Below are 19,703 nucleotides of genomic sequence, written 5' to 3'. Positions count from 1 at the left end.
CCGCCAAAACAAAAGAGAAGACAGGATCCGCACAAAAAGAGAAGACAGGATCCGCACAAAAAGAGAAGACAGGATCCGCACAAATAGAGAAGACAGGATCCGCACAAAAAGAGAAGACAGGATCCGCACAAAAAGAGAAGACAGGATCCGCACAAAAAGAGAAGGGTGAGAATCTGCAGAAAAAGAGAAGGAGCGAAAATCTGCAGAAAAAGGGAAGGAGTGAGAATCTGCACAAAAAGAGATGGAGAGAAGATCTGCACAAATAGAGAAGACAGGATCCGCCAAAACAAAAGAGAAGACAGGATCCGCCAAAAACGAGAAGACAGGATCCGCCAAAAACGAGAAGACAGGATCCGCACAAAAAGAGAAGACAGGATCCACACAAAAAGAGAAGACAGGATCCGCACAAAAAGAGAAGACAGGATCCGCACAAAAAGAGAAGACAGGATCCGCACAAAAAGAGAAGACAGGATCCGCACAAAAAGAGAAGACAGGATCCGCACAAAAAGAGAAGACAGGATCCGCACAAAAAGAGAAGACAGGATCCGCACAAAAAGAGAAGACAGGATCCGCACAAAAAGAGAAGACAGGATCCGCACAAAAAAAGAAGGGCGAGAATCTGCAGAAAAAGAGAAGGAGCGAGAATCTGCAGAAAAAGAGAAGGAGCGAGAATCTGCAGAAAAAGAGAAGGAGCGAGAATCTGCACAAAAAGAGAAGACAGGATCCGCACAAAAAGAGAGCGAGGATCAGCACAAACAGAGTAGGAGCAAGGATCCGCACAAAAAGAGAGCGAGGATTGACCAAAAAGAAAGCGAAAGGATCCACCAAAAAAAAGAGAGAGGAATCTCTAACAAGGCGGAAAAGGTGCAAAAAAAGGAGAGGATCCCAAAAAATGTGAGAGAGGATGCAGAGAAAATAGAGAGGATCCATAATATAGGAAGATGATGTAGGACTTATACCGCTCCGGAGCTTCAGCCAATGAGAACTTGCCTCATCACTGTCAAAAGTTTGTAGCAACAAAACCTATTCCCTTGTATTACAGTTCAGGGGCCAATACCTGGTGTCATTGTGTTTGCCCACTTTCGTATGACTATGCTGTGCAGGTGTAGACTCGTATACCCTGGTATATACACACACACATCTAAGCACAGACAGGGTCTGCAGGAAATATCAGCCAGGCCTGGAGGCTGCGGCCGAGGACGACAGGAGATGAAAGCCCCGGGAGAAGTGATTTACTCCCCGTTTAGGATTTCATAGTAAACTTTTATCTCGTATGAGCTGTTTAATAACGGCCTGAGCCGGCCTTGGCCCACAACCAGCTCCGAACACTTTGCTGAAGGTATAAAATCCTGCTAGAGGATGAGGCTAAATAAGGGCAGGAACAAAGTCCTAAAAGACCTAACAGCGACCACAGGAAGCAGACATGAGGTATAGGAGGGGGGTACAATATCATTTGTGGAGAGGGAGCCGATGCGATGTCGTCCATCAGTCCTAACACTCGCCTGGAGATTCGGATCAGAGGGGTCGGGGGGCTTGTATGATCCTCATGTACAACTACTTCCATCTCATCCAGGGGTGGAGGGGAGGGGGCGTCTGTGTATCCACAGCTGGTGTACATTTACCATTGTGTATGAAGCAGAAGCTGCACCGATCCTTCCCTTTCAGCCGGTATTACATACTGTCACCAGCGGCTACTGTGCATCCTTCACTCTGTCTTACTGCTAATTCCTGGGGGCAGAGCAGGGTCGTTTTTATAGAGAGGCCCGAGAAAGTAAAACCGTCTGTAAGCGTCGCTATTAACCCATTGGATCCATCCAACAGAGAGATACTCCAGAGCTGCATTCACAGTTCCCCTAGCTGTCATTGCAATCAGTCAGGACACCATCTCCTCCACAACTACAATGCAGGGACCACATCTATGCGGGAAGAGCACCGGGATTTCAGCTCTGAAGCCTTAACTATAATGAATGTAGCTCTGTAACATATTACTGGATGTGAATATACAGCCAATTAGGTATATGCAATCTTAGCATCTGTGGTACCATTCTAATATTCCCAAAATAATTTGTCGGAGCAGATCCGGTTGTTGACAATAGAAAGGATCTCTTTAAATTTCATTTTTTGAAGAAATTTACTACACAAAGTGGAGGAGTTGCCCCTAGTAACCAATCATGGAGAATAAAAGGTGAATAGAGGCCATCATAGGCAATACTGATCCCAATGACTGGCTACCCAAATGCACAGCGCCCCCTATCAGCCTCCTCATGGACATAACACAGGAGCTTTGGATACTTTGTAATTCTGCAGAAAAGTAGCCGGATTCATAGTAATGTAATATGTAGCCTGCATTCTGTATGCGGAATATCAAATCTTAGGATAAAAAAATATAAAAAACAAAAAGGTACAAATTCATTATTACTCTATTATCCCTGTCCAGCATGTGAGGGGTTAATGAACCTGTCAGTATAGCGTAACAGGTGAATGACCCGCAGCACAAGTTCCTAAAATTGTAACCCTCCCCCCCAAAGACTGACACAAAGTAACAAACTGCAGAAATAGTCATATACTATAAGTAATGAGAGTTACCTGTGAAGCCCCCTGTTTGTGCCGTGTAGTGGGCGTCCTCTCCACCTTAAGCTGACTGCACCAGCTCTGCTACATCTTCTCCCAGGGAAAGTGCAACATGCAGAGGTGAAACATCAATCTCTCCACCCTCTGCAAGGTCCCCACCCCTCAGCACACGGCTCTATAGGAGGATAGGCTGTGCCCCAAACACCGAGACCCTCAGAAGGAGGAGAACCTCGACCCTGAAACCTGTCCAAATCTATAGAGACCCCCACAGCTCAGCACACGGCTCTATAGGAGGATAGGCTGTGCCCCAAACACCTCGACCCTCAGAAGGAGGAGGACCTCGACCCTGTAACCTGTCCAAATCTATAGAGACCCCCACAGCTCAGCACACGGCTCTATAGGAGGATAGGCTGTGCCCCAAACACCGAGACCCTCAGAAGAAGGAGGACCTCGACCCTGTAACCTGTCCAAATCTATAGAGACCCCCACAGCTCAGCACACGGCTCTATAGGAGGATAGGCTGTGCCCCAAACACAGAGACCCTCAGCCGGAAGAGAACCTCGACCCTGTAACCTGTCCAAATCTATAGAGACCCCCACAGCTCAGCACACGACTGTATAGGAGGATAGGCTGTGCCCCAAACACAGAGACCCTCAGCCGGAAGAGAACCTCGACCCTGAAACCTGTCCAAATCTATAGAGACCCCCACAGCTCAGCACACGGCTCTATAGGAGGATAGGCTGTGCCCCAAACACCTCGACCCTCAGAAGGAGGAGGACCTCGACCCTGTAACCTGTCCAAATCTATAGAGACCCCCACAGCTCAGCACACGGCTCTATAGGAGGATAGGCTGTGCCCCAAACACCGAGACCCTCAGAAGAAGGAGGACCTCGACCCTGTAACCTGTCCAAATCTATAGAGACCCCCACAGCTCAGCACACGGCTCTATAGGAGGATAGGCTGTGCCCCAAACACAGAGACCCTCAGCCGGAAGAGAACCTCGACCCTGTAACCTGTCCAAATCTATAGAGACCCCCACAGCTCAGCACACGACTGTATAGGAGGATAGGCTGTGCCCCAAACACAGAGACCCTCAGCCGGAAGAGAACCTCGACCCTGTAACCTGTCCAAATCTATAGAGACCCCCACAGCTCAGCACACGACTGTATAGGAGGATAGGCTGTGCCCCAAACACAGAGACCCTCAGCCGGAAGAGAACCTCGACCCTGTAACCTGTCCAAATCTATAGAGACCCCCACAGCTCAGCACACGGCTCCATAGGAGGATAGGCTGTGCCCCAAACACTGAGACCCTCAGAAGGAGAACCTCGACCCTGTAACCTGTCCAAATCTATAGAGACCCCCACAACTCAGCACACGGCTCTATAGGAGGATAGTCTGTGCCCCAAACACAAACACCCCATCTTATAGTCCCCCAATTTAGGACTGTCCAAACCCCAGCCCCTCTATACTCATACATTACACATATACTTCCACTAGAATGAATAGTTACATACAACCCGTAGATTACAGAACTGATACTGTGCACAAACCATCCACTTATCTGAGGTTATATAAGATCCAGAGTAACGCTCCTTATCTCAGGACATAGTAACCTCCACATAACACCCGCACCTAATGCCCAGGAGTCACGGCAAGAAAGCTTTACGTATTAAATGGAATGTGACCATGTAGACATGTGGAGAGAGCACAGAGCCCAGCAGTGTGAGGACATGCTCTCACAGCACTTAAAGAAGCTACAATCCTGCAAAATATGGTGACAGAAGAAGGAGGACTGTGACATATGGATTTATATTCAAAGATTGTGGCTTCTATAAGTGCCCCTATAAGTGTCCTCACACTGCTGTGCTCTCTGTATTGAAATGCTCCATAGACACAACATAAATCCAAAGATTGTGGCTTCTATAAGTGCACTGGGGGTGTGTCCTCACACTGCTGTGCTCTGTGCTGTACGCTCTGTATTGAAATACTCCATAGACATCACATATGTATAACTAATACATTTTCCAAGAACAGATACCTAGCATTGTCTGCTCTTTTGTTATTTGATGAAGGGGGTGGGGAGGGGGAATCCATAAAAAAGTTTGTAGTAAAGTTTGTAGCAAAATTGACAAGTGCTTCATCATTCTGTGTACGTCCTAAGATTTTGGTCAGAGACGTGTGACTTCTGTGATTTCTAAAGTTTACTAAATTCACATGAAGGTAAAATATATAAAGTATAAAATATAAATAATATGTGAAATTGAATAACTTTATTTTGAAAACATGGTTGCTACATTTTACTCCAATTCCACAGCATTGACCACATGGGGACAGCGCCACTTTGGTTCATGTGGCTATGTGTGGTACTGCAGCCGGCCTTTGGCTGGAGTTGCCCTTTAAATGCTTATTTAGAAATGAAATATAGCAATAAATGGGAAAAACAGAAATGTAGTGAACCGTTCATACAACAACATCAAAGCCCTGAGCTGCACTAAGGAGGATCATCAGGACGAGGGGAGACAAGGACGCCCCCAGACCTAGTTCAAAGCGCCCACCTGCCAGATGTTAGGGTGCAGGAGGATACAGAGCCCGCCTCGGCCTTTGTACTTAGGAGGCGAGTAAGAATAATGGCAGAAGATGATACTGGATTGTCATCCTCTTGGAGATTAAACAATGGAAAGAAACGTGAAAAGTGAGGGTTTATGGGGTCTTACACAGATGTGAGAGGAGCGATGATATAAACAAACATCGGGAGTCCGGCCTTGTATGGGAGAAGAATTCACAGCCACCCGCAGCCTTCAAACAAGAAAGTGTATATAGAAGACATGACACCGAGTCTGGGGAGATACATCCCAGGTCTATGACACCATGCCAGAGCAATGCTACACAAACTACAACTCCCAGCATGCCCCGGGGATGTAATATACCAGAACAGGTTGCAGACTGCGGATATAGGAAATACATGTGTGTGATATGTAATAAGTTCTATAAGAAGCCCTCCCCCCGCCTCAGCCCTCTCGTGTCCATGGTACCCCGCCCCAGCCCTCTCATGTCCACTGTGCCCTACCTTAGCCCTCTTGTATCCTTGGTACCCCGCCTCAGCCCTCTCGTGTATACTGTGCCCTGATCCCCCCCCCCCCCCCCATTCCCGTCTGTCCTCCCATGCCCTGGTTCAGACCCCCTGTGTTTGCCGTGCCCTGCATCAGCCCCCATGTGTCCACTGTGCCCTGCCTCAGACCTCTTGTGTCTGCCTTGCCCTTCCTCAGGCCCCTCGTGCCCTGACATAGACCCCTCATGTCCGCCATGTCCTGCATCAGACCCCATTGTGTCCGCCGTGCCCTGCCTCATCCCAGTCAGTCGTGTCTGGCGTGCCCTGCCTCAGACCCCTTCCATCCACCGTGTCTTGCCTCAGACCCCTCGTGTCTTGCCTTGCCCAAGACCCATGCCCTGCCTAAGATCCCTCGTGTCCGGCATGCCCTACTTAAGACCCCTAGGGTCCGCCGTGCCCTACCTATTGACCCTTTGTGTCCGTCGTGCCTTGCCTCAGACCCCTCGTGTCTGCCATGCCCTGCCTAAGACCCCTTCTGTCCGCCATGCCCTGCGTAAGATCCCTCACGTCCGCCATGCCCTGCCTAAGACCCCTTGTGTTTGGCGTGCCCTACCTAAGACCCCTCGTGTCTGCCATGCCCTGCCTAAGACCCCTCGTGTCCAACGTGACCTACCTAAGACCCCTTGTGTCCACCGTGACCTACCTAAAACCCCTTGCCAGCGTGCTCTACCTAAGACCCCTCGTGTCCAGTGTGCTCTACCTAAGACCCCTTGTGTCCACCGTGACCTACCTAAAACCCCTCGTGTCCAGCGTGCTCTACCTAAGACCCCTCGTGTCCAGCGTGCTCTACCTAAGACCCCTCGTGTCCAGTGTGCTCTATCTAAGACCCCTCGTGTCCAGTGTGCTCTACCTAAGACCCCTTGTGTCCGCCATGCCCTGCCAAAGACCCCACGTGTCCCCCATGCCCTGCATAAGACTCCTAGTATCCGTGCCCTGTGTCACCCGCCGCACCATAGACACAGTCACATTCCTCCTGCTCTACACTGCTGACTTTTTGCTTCCTTTTGGCCTCGGGGAAACGCAGTGAATATTTTTCTGACCATTATGTAAACAATACAATGTTTTCTCTTTCATCCATTCTCTAATAATTGGAAACATGTCCACGTGCCTGGAATTCCACGGATCGAATGGTCGCGATTCACAAGATCTCTCTATGAACTTGTCTTTAATGTGGGATATGAACTATCAAATTCCTTTCATCCAGCATTTGATAGTTCAGAACTATCAGAGAGGACAGGACCTGGATGCAAGAATATTTCCTGCAGTTTTTGGGTTTTCATTGTACGTTTTACATTTACTGAAATAGATCTGAGTGTCCTGCGGAGTCGGATAAGTGAGAGTCCCAGATGTTGGATCCTAAAAAATCTAATAGTAATGACTATTATTCAGGAAATGTCAGCAAGATTTTAATCCGGGGATAGTTTTACGGATTGAATATATAACCATTTAAATTTTTTTTACAGAATTCTACATGAGTTCCCGTTGGTCCTACCTTCATAGAGGTGCATTGTACACAGTGACTTATCCATTATCCACAGATTCCAATATCAATCATGTCCCATCTACTGCTCACCATCCTGTGCCCCATTACCAGACTGGAAGGTCAGTGTGTTACCCAGAATACTATAACATAGCACAGGTTAATATTTACAGGGGCTAGAGTTAAAATGTAACCTGTAATGTAAAGTCACCCGTGTGTTCTCAAGGTGGGAAACGCTGTCACTGGAGGAACCCACAGATGAGCGACCAACTCACAACAAGAATTATGTTATGTAGATACAAGTCCAGCAATTTCTATTCTATCTTAAACATTCCGAAATTTAGTTTACAATTTTATTAAGTCTTTTATTTACTGAGCTGCACTCACTATTCTGCTGGTGCAGTCACTGTGTACATACATGACATTACTTATCCTGTACTGATCCTGAGTCACATCCTGTATTATACCCCAGAGCTGCACTCACTATTCTGCTGCTGGTGCAGTCACTGTGTACATACATGACATTACTTATCCTGTACAGATCCTGAGTTACATCCTGTATTATACTCCAGAGCTGCACTCACTATTCTGCTGCTGGTGCAGTCACTGTGTACATACATGACATTACTTATCCTGTATTATACCCCAGAGCTGCACTCACTATTCTGCTGCTGGTGCAGTCACTGTGTACATACATGACATTACTTATCCTGTATTATACCCCAGTGCTGCACTCACTATTCTGCTGCTGGTGCAGTCACTGTGTACATACATGACATTACTTATCCTGTACTGATCCTGAGTTACATCCTGTATTATACCCCAGAGCTGCACTCCCTATTCTGCTGGTGGTGCAGTTACTGTGTACATACATGACATTACTTATCCTGTACTGATCCTGAGTTACATCCTGTATTATACCCCAGAGCTGCACTCACTATTCTGCTGCTGGTGCAGTCACTGTGTACATACATGACATTACTTATCCTGTACTGATCCTGAGTCACATCCTGTATTATACTCCAGAGCTGCACTCACTATTCTGCTGCTGGTGCAGTCACTGTGTACATACATGACATTACTTATCCTGTACTGATCCTGAGTTACATCCTGTATTATACCCCAGAGCTGCACTCACTATTCTGCTGCTGGTGCAGTCACTGTGTACATACATGACATTACTTATCCTGTACTGATCCTGAGTTACATCCTGTATTATACTCCACAGCTGTTAATAGTTTCTGAACTGAATTATTGATTTAGATCAGGACCTAATTTTAGATTATACAATAAATATCTTTTAGGCCTTGGGATTATCCTATAAGTAAAGCCCCTCACGCTCCAGTGATAAGGGAAGTTTCCAGGTCACTGTTAGGCTGCTTTCCCATCTATACAATGTAGTTAATAAACACATTGCGGCAGTGTCAGATACTGTATTTAATAACTACTGCCCTCTACAGGCCAATCCCAGGAACAGCAAATATTTCAGCAATAACTGAGAAACCTCACATGCAGTCCACAACTTCCTGGCAGGAGTCTATTGCTTTGTAAGTCCACATGGGGCGGAGACTGGGAGGTAAGGGGTTCTATAAGCCCCCTATTAAGGCGAGTTACTGCCCCCTACAGCATACTTTAGGAGCCCTTCCTTCTTACAGCTCCACATCTGCAGGCAGCTCTCCGCTGCTTTTATCAATGGATTGGGGAATACGAGGAACAAAACCGCATCAATGAAACTTGAAATTAAGCTCCAGGTCACACATTGTGCAGCTTTGATGTAGAAGATGTGAAAATCATCTTACGAATCCTTGAGCCGGCTATAAACAATAGCTGACCGTCTAATCTGTATGGGATCCTCCTGACTCCCCCTAAAAGGCAGATTTGGGGGATTTAAAGGGGTGGTCCCATTAATAACACTTAGACTCTTGGCACCTGATAAAAGCCAAGCTGCAGATCACTGGGGGTGCAAGTGATTGGGGGAAACCCCAAAGTGCTGGGGCAGATTCTCCATTCACAAGGACGTACAACCCCCTAATGTCTGGGGTTCCCAATAGTTGAACCCCTATACTGAGAAGATAAGGGTTTCTCTAGTATCTCTGCGCCTAGCTGAGCATGCATGTGTATTTATAGGAAGCAGGGAGCTATGTAACGGGTATTATCAGCATTACTCTGCCCATAATCTGAGAGATAATAAACTAGATCACATCTGATGCTGAAAGCTGCAACATTGTATCACAAATTTTTTTTGCATCAATTGCTTATTATTTTCAAGATCTCTGCTTCCTGTGACTTAACGGACACTGCAAGGTGGTTACAAAGTCATAATCTCCATGCACCCCAAGCCTATAAACCTCTGTAAACCTCAGATTTTTCTATATTTTTATTACCTAACATAATTTGGAAATTTTTTTGTCAAGTTGAATATTTGTTTGAAATGTGTTGTTCAATTCCTCTTAAATGCACTTGTTAAAAAAAATGACGGCAGTCACTTATAGTGACCACTAGGGGGAGACACTGTATTGTCAATGTCCATTTATATGGCTTATTGATCTCCCTATTCATAAAAAGGCGGAATATGATGAATGTAACTGCAGTAAAACTGTAACAAACCCTCAGCTGTGAGAGTCATTACATCTGTGCAGGTTGTGAACCACCGGTCATGGACTAAAGGGATAAAACAGTAAGGAATCTGAGGCAAAATACACAAAGGTAGGACCTGTGTAAAATGTGCAGTCCTATGTAAAATGACTGATAACCATGATACAAACAAGATTTTGGGGGTTCCGGCTCTAACTCCTACCACCTCTAGCAGACCAGAGGCATAACAACAGGTGTGACATATAGGGTTACAATGTTTATACAAGGCATCAGTCAGGTTGTTTCATGGATACAATGTCTGGAAGCTTTAATATCAAATCTGGCACCTGAGAAAGCTGGGTACGAATCACTGTAACAGAACTTTCCCAGAACCTGATTTGCCAAAGAAATCCTTGAATCCAGAGGTTGCATTAACGACTGTACAAGTGTCATAGACGCACGTACAGGCAATTTTACTCCTTTGGAAAAACTCTGCATGAACAGAACAGGATTAGGGTTTTATAAGTAGTTAGGGTTTGTGTTGAGGGGGTCAGGGGGTCTACGGCCTTCGCCTCTGCCTGGTCTGAGGACACGTGGCCTCCACCACCGCCTGGTCAGGGGACATGCGGCCTCTGCCACTTCCTGGCCTTGGGGCCTATGGCTTCTGCTACAACCTGGTCAGGGGATCGGACCAAAAATGTCACGTGCCCAAAGTCTGGCAACAACCCCCCCCTGTACCCCCACCACGTACCTTTCTCTGTCACAGCGGCGGGAGGATTCACCGGTTTGGCTTTGTCGTAGTTATTAAAACTCTGACTGCGCCTGTTCCCACTGATTGGCCCCCGGGTCTTGGCCTCGCTGCCTGCAGCCGCCGTCCTGTTGCTGGGACCTGGGAGCCTGAAACATGGAGGAGAAAAATCAGAAGAAGGAAGAGGAGGCCGAATAATCCACACGTCCTCACACAGCGGGAGAGTGGGTCAGGATGGAAACGTGCCCTGAAAATATAGAACATATAAGACTGGGCTGAGCAGACGACAAAGAGCCTGGGAAACTGGATTGTACTGCGACGCAGCACATCGGGGGTTAACTCCGCCCTTAGATCTTAAAAAGGTTTGCAGGTTTTATCTAAATAAAGTTTAATTACTGAAGCTTGAAAAACCTCGTCACAGACTTTCCGTCTCAATTCCATATGATATTCAAGATCTCTGCTTGCAGTCAGTGAATGGTTACATTCTCGAATAGATAGAAACTAAAATCTGCGCTAACCCAATACTGCCCGGAGCTGAGCGATTGTTACAATGTATCCAGGCTAACCGATCCACAGTCTCTTAACTGATACATTTTACCTGAAGTAACACATCAAAAAGACAAGACAGATGCTGTCAAAAAGGGAAGGAACTGTAACAAACCCTCAGATGTGATTAGTATCAGGTGTGCAGGGAATTTCAGCCTCTGGGGAACGTCTCCCTTGACTGACAGCAAGCGGAAAAGGGTGAAGAATTTAAAAGAAAAACTTGTAAAAAGTTTCTAAAGTTTTCACTATTTGATTAAATGTTTTTATTTAAAAAAAAAAACAGACTTAAAGGGGTTAATTATTTTGCTTGTGCTCGTGGGGGGTAGTGGAGCACCTGCCATGGGGTCTAGGGAGTGACATTGTCCTAAACTTTTAGGAACCAAACAAAATCAACATTACATAAAAGGTGGAAGAACCTAGTGAGTGGAGGAGGTCAGGGTCATTGCTGGATTATGTGTACCGCCCCTTTAAGTCCCTCTTGTAAGTGTATAATAACTATAGCAGCCCCATCACCCCCCAGCAGGGATAAGAGGGGACTCCTCCCCCCACAGCTCCACCAACAGCTGCAATCACAGCTCCAAATATACTGCCCATAAGACCCCCGCCGTGTCACCCTGAGGTTCCCATCGTTGTTCTTGGCCAAAGCCCAGATTTCAAGATACAATAGAAGAATATTCTGCTCTGTAACTAAGATGATTGCTTTTCAGGAATCTAGAAAAGCTGGGTAACTATAAACTGTGGAAATCAAATAACCTGGCTGCCAATCAAAATCTGCTGACACATCCCCAAATCTCTAACTATGTATATCCAGAACCGTTCAGAACTGAATTGGAGTCCATGTGACAGCAGACTGTGTATCTACTTGACCATTGAGTACCAATCTTTCTATACCTGTCCTCACACTGCTGTGGCAGCTATACTATATGTCCTCACACTGCTGTGGCAGCTATACTATATGTCCTCACACTGCTGTGGCAGCTATACTATATGTCCTCACACTGCTGTGGCAGCTATACTATATGTCCTCACACTGCTGTGGCAGCTATACTATATGTCCTCACACTGCTGTGGCAGCTATACTATATGTCCTCACACTGCTGTGGCAGCTATACTATATGTCCTCACACTGCTGTGGCAGCTATACTATATGTCCTCACACTGCTGTGGCAGCTATACTATATGTCCTCACACTGCTGTGGCAGCTGTACTATATGTCCTCACACTGCTGTGGCAGCTATACTATATGTCCTCACACTGCTGTGGCAGCTGTACTATATGTCCTCACACTGCTGTGGCAGCTATACTATATGTCCTCACACTGCTGTGGCAGCTATACTATATGTCCTCACACTGCTGTGGCAGCTATACTATATGTCCTCACACTGCTGTGGCAGCTATACTATATGTCCTCACACTGCTGTGGCAGCTATACTATATGTCCTCACACTGCTGTGGCAGCTATACTATATGTCCTCACACTGCTGTGGCAGCTATACTATATGTCCTCACACTGCTGTGGCAGCTATACTATATGTCCTCACACTGCTGTGGCAGCTATACTATATGTCCTCACACTGCTGTGGCAGCTATACTATATGTCCTCACACTGCTGTGGCAGCTATACTATATGTCCTCACACTGCTGTGGCAGCTATACTATATGTCCTCACACTGCTGTGGCAGCTATACTATATGTCCTCACACTGCTGTGGCAGCTATACTATATGTCCTCACACTGCTGTGGCAGCTATACTATATGTCCTCACACTGCTGTGGCAGCTATACTATATGTCCTCACACTGCTGTGGCAGCTATACTATATGTCCTCACACTGTTGTGGCCTTAACTCTGTGTATTCAACTGCTCAATAGCTTCTCCAGCAGTATTCGGTCAGTTTCCTGCTACAGTTTTTACTGAGCAAAAGGGGATAAACTGTAGAACAGTTCAAAACAGAGAACTAAGGGCACAGCAGTGTGAGGACACACCCCCAGTGCACTTGGAGAAGCTACACCCCTGGAATATAAATATATATTTCACCATCATGCTGATACTAACAACATACACAAAGGTAGGATTACACATCTCTCCATGGAAAATCTATGACATGCTGGCGAGAGCTAAGAGCACAGCAGTGTGAGTACATGCCTCTATAAAAATGGAGAACAAACAATCCCCAAATATAAATCCATATTTCACAGTCCTACTGCTGCTACTAACAACACACACAAAAGAAATATTACACATCTTTCCAGAGACAATACATTAACTGCCTGCACAGAGCACAGCAGTGTGAGGACACGCCTCCAGTGCACTCTGAGAAATTACAATCCTGGAATATAAATTTATAGTTTACTGTCCTGCTGCTTCTAACAACATACACAAATGTATGATTACACAGCTCTCCAAGGACAATGGGGCACATTTACTTACCCGGTCCAGTCGCGATCCAGCGGTGCCTTCTCCGACAAGGATTCGGATCCGACGCGATTCACTAAGGTCGTGCACCCGATATCCACCAGGTGTCGCTGCAGCGCCGAGGTCTGCCGGAGTTCACCATCCTATTCCTGGTGCATGTAAGTGCGTGTCAAGCAACACTTTTTTGTAAAAAATAGCTCAATTTTTCCAAATCCGTTGGGTTTTCCAACAGCCACACCCCCCGTTTTTTGTTGCATGCAAGCCGGCGCCGATGCGACACAATCCGATCACGTGCGCCAAAAACCCGGGGCAATTCGGCGCAAAACGGTAAAATTTGGAAAACCCGGTGGAAAAATGCCGAAAAAACGGACCCTTCGTAAATAAGCCCCAATATCTGAGATTCTACAGAGAGCACAGAGCACAGCAGTGTGTGGACAGGTCTCCAGCTACAATCATAGAATATAAATATATCGTTTACAGTCCTGCTGCTACTAACACCACACATAGGTCTGATTACACATCTCTCCAGGGACAATACATAACACTGACTGCAGTCTGTATGGTCACCAATTCCCTTTAAGATGTCAGTAGATTATTAGGGGGTCACTAAATCCTGGGTATAAAGATCTCTGGAGGGTCTGCACTTACCCCAATGAAGAACACTATAGTCATTCACTCCCCCACATCGAAGTGGCTGATAACAGAGAGCAGTAGCTTGCGGTTACTTAATACCAGTTGGTGTTGCTGGTTTTATTGGTCGTACTGGTCATCACATGTATGGATAGTAAAAACATGAAAGACCCCGACTGCGCAGATCAAAGCCCCTCTCCTCGTATTTTACGCCCTCCCCGAGAAGCAGATGTTTATCCGGAGCCTTTACTGTCACATGGAATTCACAGAAAGAAAAGGGAAAAAAAAAATAGTTTTTTTTTCTTACTCCCCTGAGGCAAAATGTAACAAAGATAAATCAGTGTTTAAGTGTGAGACGTCTACGCATCAAACACGCCGCGCTCATCACGCCGTGTCACGTCAGCCCGGACACGCAGACTGACATGTGCGCCGCTCCAGCTGGATGAGGTGACGCAGCCGTGTCCCCGGGGTGACAGAGACTGTCCTCTATGTGACCCAGCATCCTCTTATAGCGCCAACATACTCTGCAGCGCTGTACACAGGTGGTAATGACTCCCTATGGTACTAAGCCCAAGAGCTCACAATCTAATCTCATAGAAGGAGCATCGTTCATGGGACATATGATACCGCTGCCCCTTGTAAGATTCAAACCCAAGACCCCATTAGAATTAAAGGGAACCTGACAGCAGCTGTGACCATAGCCAGTGCTATGTATTTTCCCTGGAGAGATGTGTAATCAGACCTTTGTGTATTTTTTTTAGTAGAAGCAGGACTGTGATATATGAATCTATATTCCAGGATTGTAGTCTCTCAAAATGCACTGGAGACGTGAACTCACACTGCTGTGCTCTGTGCTCTCTGTAGCCAGTGTTAGCTACTGTCCTTGGAGATCTGTGTAACCATAATTTTGTGTATGTTGTTAGTAGCAGCAGGACTGTGATATATCGATCTATATTCCAGGACTTGGGCTTGTCCAAGGAGTTTGCCCTTACACTGATGTGCTCTCTGCAGCCAGTGTTAGGTTCAATTCTCCCTGGATAGACGTGTAATCACACCTTTGTGTATGTTGTTAGTAGCAGCAGGACTGTGAAATATGGATTTATATTCCAGGATTGTAGCTTCTCCAAATGCACTAGGGGTGTGTCCTTGCACTGCTGTGCTCTGTGCAGGCAGTGTCAGGTATTGTCCCTGGATAGATGTGTAATCACACCTTTGTGTATGTTGTTAGTAGCAGCAGGACTGTGAAATATGGATTTATACTCCAAAATTGTAGCTTCTCCAAGTGCACTAGGGGCGTGTGTTCACACCGCTGTGTTCTGTGCTCTCTGCAGCCAGTGTTAGGTTTGATTCTCCCTGGAAAGCTGTGTAATCATATAAATGTATTTATATGACTCAAAAGGGAGATGTGTCCTGACACTGCTTTACTCTGTGCAATGAGCTGCTGCAGAGCCCCTCCTCTTTTATCTGATTGACTACTGTAGTAATGAACCAGACACCTTTTTATTCAAAAAGCACAGTGCTAGGAGCACAGCAGTGTGAGGACACTTGAGGCGTCCAGGCCTATAATGCTCTGCAGTCCTGTACACACATACACTTCCAATTAATAAATGGTCCATTTAGGTTTATAACGGGGGGTCTATGGTTTTGTTCTACCTCCCTGCTATGTATGGGGGATGGGTAGATTGGGGTGCAGCACCCCTATACCTCTCACACTGGGTATAGCGATTGTACATTCCCTGCATGGATGTAGTTTTAGGGAGAGTTCAGATACAGTAAAAACCAAAATTCTGTTAAGCACAGGACCCCCATATCACCCCCTGCACAGGGATTATTAGATATAATTTACTACAGGTTAAACAATGCAAAAAATTATCCAATAACAGTGAGATCAGAGCACAGCAGGGTTACCGGGCCGCACAGCAGGGTTACCGGGCCACACAGCCAAGCGGTTAGTGTGTATCATTAGTGTGGTAAGAGGGCTGCAGTACACTCTGCACACAGCCAGGGGGCCTCACTGACCGCGAGCATTTCCTCTGACCAATGGAGAAGCGCAGAAAGCGGACCTCACCCGGGTCTCTGGACGATGAGCTGCGTGATGGGATAAAGAGAGACAGCAGGGGTGTAACCTCACCTGGTATCACAGAACCAAGGACACAGGACATGGAGGATTCTGGGAAATTATTACTGAAGTAATGATTAAAGTGCATCTCTTATAGCCAAACCTGTAATCCATTATAATTAGATACTGAGACTGAGATCACATACTGAGACGCATTTGGAGCACATTTAAGCTGATTTTCCCTTCCATTTGCAAGGTTTCTATAAATATATTATTTTTATTTGGATGCTTTGTGATTGGTCAGGCTCTTCCTTACATGATATCTACTCTTACTTTAGTGCAGTCTCTTAATTCCCACTGCATTGGGCCATATAGAATTTTTTTTACCTCCAGCTCCCTCTCCCCTCTCACAGCATTCACAGGAAATCCCAGCAATAAGCTGCATCTCCCTCCTCTCCCTTATCTATTAATTCTATTACTGCAGACTTAATTCTGGGGGGACTCAATCCAAACAGAGAGCCAAAGAAATGGAAACCGAGGGGTGCTGCTACCTCTATTTGTATATCTATTTAATGTTTAGACTTTAAGTGTCCCTGGTTTATCATGATGGATTTTTATGGAAGATTTTATTTACTCATAGATCCAGGAACTGTGACTGAGGGAATCGTATTATATGTGTGATCTATGGCCTCCTTCCTTCTAACATCAACTTATGCAAATGAGACAGTAGTTCTGCTGCACAGTGTAACAGCCTGTAAGACTAAAGCAAGGAGGGGCTCTGGTAAGACCCCCAGGAGCCCTTCAGGTGCATTAGCATAATTATAAAAGTTGTTTTTTAGAAGGAAGGAGACCTTGTGCATTGATGAGCATGTCAAAACTTATATTGTGGATAGAGGGTAACATGACAAATTGGTACAACCCCTTTAAAATCAAGCAATGGGCAACTTAGTGAAGTGCGGTGGCCTCTTAAAGGCTCCCTCCACCCATCATGGGAGTCTGGGATACAGCCGCTCCCCTGAACATAAGACTTTCCTCCCCTGAAAGCAGATAAGGTCGTATTTGTCTCCTCCGCCGCAAGTAAATGTTTGAGATTTTCCCTTGAAAAGACTTAAAAAGAAGAGGGTTTTGTGTTACACGGACAATTTTCCTGGGGGTAATCAGCTAATTGCACCATTTTTCATTGCTACAAAGGGCCGTATTCTCTATGATGTCATGAGAACCTGCCGGTGTGGCCAGCCAGCGGGGTCAGCTTTAATGTAGGGGTAATGTAAGGTTTGTGATCCTATTATACCAAGAGGTGCTTTATTATAGAGTCGCCGTCCTATGAGAATCTGAGAAATGATAGAAATGATAGAACAGATACTGGGTTATTGGCCTTAAGGAAGATGTCATGTGTAAGGATCCTACACCATTATGTGGGATTATGTATAATACACCTGAGGAGGGGTCTCTATCTGATCACATGTATAATACACCTGAGGAGGGGTCTCTATCTGATCACATGTATAATACACCTGAGGAGGGGGCTCTATCTGATCACATGTATAATACACCTGAGGAGGGGTCTCTGTGTGGTCACATGTATAATACACCTGAGGAGGGGGCTCTATCTGATCACATGTATAATACACCTGAGGAGGGGGCTCTATGTGATCACATGTATAATACACCTGAGGAGGGGTCTCTATCTGATCACGTGGTATAATACACCTGAGGAGGGGTCTCTATCTGATCACATGTATAATACACCTGAGGAGGGGGCTCTATGTGATCACATGTATAATACACCTGAGGAGGGGTCTCTGTGTGGTCACATGTATAATACACCTGAGGAGGGGTCTCTGTGTGGTCACATGTATAATACACCTGAGGAGGGGGCTCTATGTGATCACATGTATAATACACCTGAGGAGGGGGCTCTATCTGATCACATGTATAATACACCTGAGGAGGGGTCTCTATGTGATCACATGTATAATACACCTGAGGAGGGGGCTCTATCTGATCACATGTATAATACACCTGAGGAGGGGGCTCTATGTGATCACATGTACAATACACCTGAGGAGGGATCTCTGTGTGGTCACATGTATAATACACCTGAGGAGGGGTCTCTATCTGATCACATGTATAATACACCTGAGGAGGGGGCTCTATCTGATCACATGTATAATACACCTGAGGAGGGGTCTCTGTGTGGTCACATGTATAATACACCTGAGGAGGGGGCTCTATGTGATCACATGTATAATACACCTGAGGAGGGGTCTCTGTGTGGTCACATGGTATAATACACCTGAGGAGGGGTCTCTATCTGATCACATGGTATAATACACCTGAGGAGGGGTCTCTATCTGATCACATGTATAATACACCTGAGGAGGGGTCTCTGTGTGGTCACATGTATAATACACCTGAGAAGGGGTCTCTGTGTGGTCACATGGTATCATACACCTGGGGAGGGGTCTCTATCCGGTCACATGGTATAATACACCTGAGGAGGGGTCTCTATGTGATCACATGTATAATACACCTGAGGAGGGGGCTCTATGTGATCACATGTATAATACACCTGAGGAGGGGGCTCTATCTGATCACATGGTATAATACACCTGAGGAGGGGTCTCTATCTGATCACATGTATAATACACCTGAGGAGGGGTCTCTGTGTGGTCACATGTATAATACACCTGAGAAGGGGTCTCTGTGTGGTCACATGGTATCATACACCTGGGGAGGGGTCTCTATCCGGTCACATGGTATAATACACCTGAGGAGGGGTCTCTATGTGATCACATGTATAATACACCTGAGGAGGGGGCTCTATGTGATCACATGTATAATACACCTGAGGAGGGGGCTCTATCTGATCACATGTATAATACACCTGGGGAGGGGTCTCTATGTGATCACATGGTATCATACACCTGAGGAGGGGTCTCTGTGTGGTCACATGGTATAATACCCCTGAGGAGGGGTCTCTGCGTGGTCACATGGTATAATACACCTGGGGAGGGGTCTCTGTGTGGTCACATGGTATAATACACCTGGGGAGGGGTCTCTATGTGATCACATGGTATCATACACCTGAGGAGGGGTCTCTATGTGGTCACATGGTATAATACCCCTGAGGAGGGGGTCTCTGTGTGGTCACATGGTATAATACACCAGAGGAGGGGTCTCTGTGTGGTCACAAGGTATAATACACCTGAGGAGGGGTCTCTATCTGATCACGTGGTATAATACACCTGAGGAGGGGTCTCTATCCGGTCACATGGTATCATACACCTGAGGAGGGGTCTCTGTGTGGTCACATGATATAATACACCTGAGGAGGGGTCTCTGTCTGATCATATGGTATAATAGACCTGAGGAAGGGGCTCTATCTGATCACATGTATAATACACCTGAGGAGGGGTCTCTGTGTGGTCACATGTATAATACACCTGAGGAGGGGTCTCTGTGTGGTCACATGGTATAATACACCTGGGGAGGGGTCTCTGTGTGGTCACATGGTATCATACACCTGAGGAGGGGTCTCTGTGTGGTCACATGGTATAATACACCTGA

At 46.2% G+C, this 19,703-nt stretch overlaps 1 protein-coding gene across 12 annotated transcripts in view; it reads right to left on the bottom strand.

Moving 5' to 3' along the window:
• The window catches only part of NAV2 (neuron navigator 2), a 318,312-nt gene that overhangs the window by 77,457 nt on the left and 221,152 nt on the right, over window positions 1–19,703 (bottom strand). For 8 of the 12 annotated variants that reach the window (XM_072118921.1, XM_072118922.1, XM_072118915.1 and 5 more), the window contains 2 exons: window positions 16,094–16,162; window positions 10,488–10,633 (listed from right to left, as the gene is read on the bottom strand). In XM_072118921.1, the coding sequence (XP_071975022.1) occupies window positions 10,488–10,633; window positions 16,094–16,162 (215 nt within the window). The remainder of the gene's footprint in view (window positions 1–10,487; window positions 10,634–16,093; window positions 16,163–19,703) is intronic. The other 4 variants (XM_072118923.1, XM_072118927.1, XM_072118917.1 and 1 more) reach the window with 1 other exon arrangement.

The sequence above is a fragment of the Engystomops pustulosus genome, chromosome 7 (genome assembly GCF_040894005.1).
Source record: "Engystomops pustulosus chromosome 7, aEngPut4.maternal, whole genome shotgun sequence".
In the NCBI taxonomy this organism is placed as follows: Eukaryota; Metazoa; Chordata; class Amphibia; order Anura; family Leptodactylidae; genus Engystomops; species Engystomops pustulosus.
Note: the sequence above shows the minus strand (reverse complement) of the source record. Positions and strands in the feature narration are given on the sequence as shown.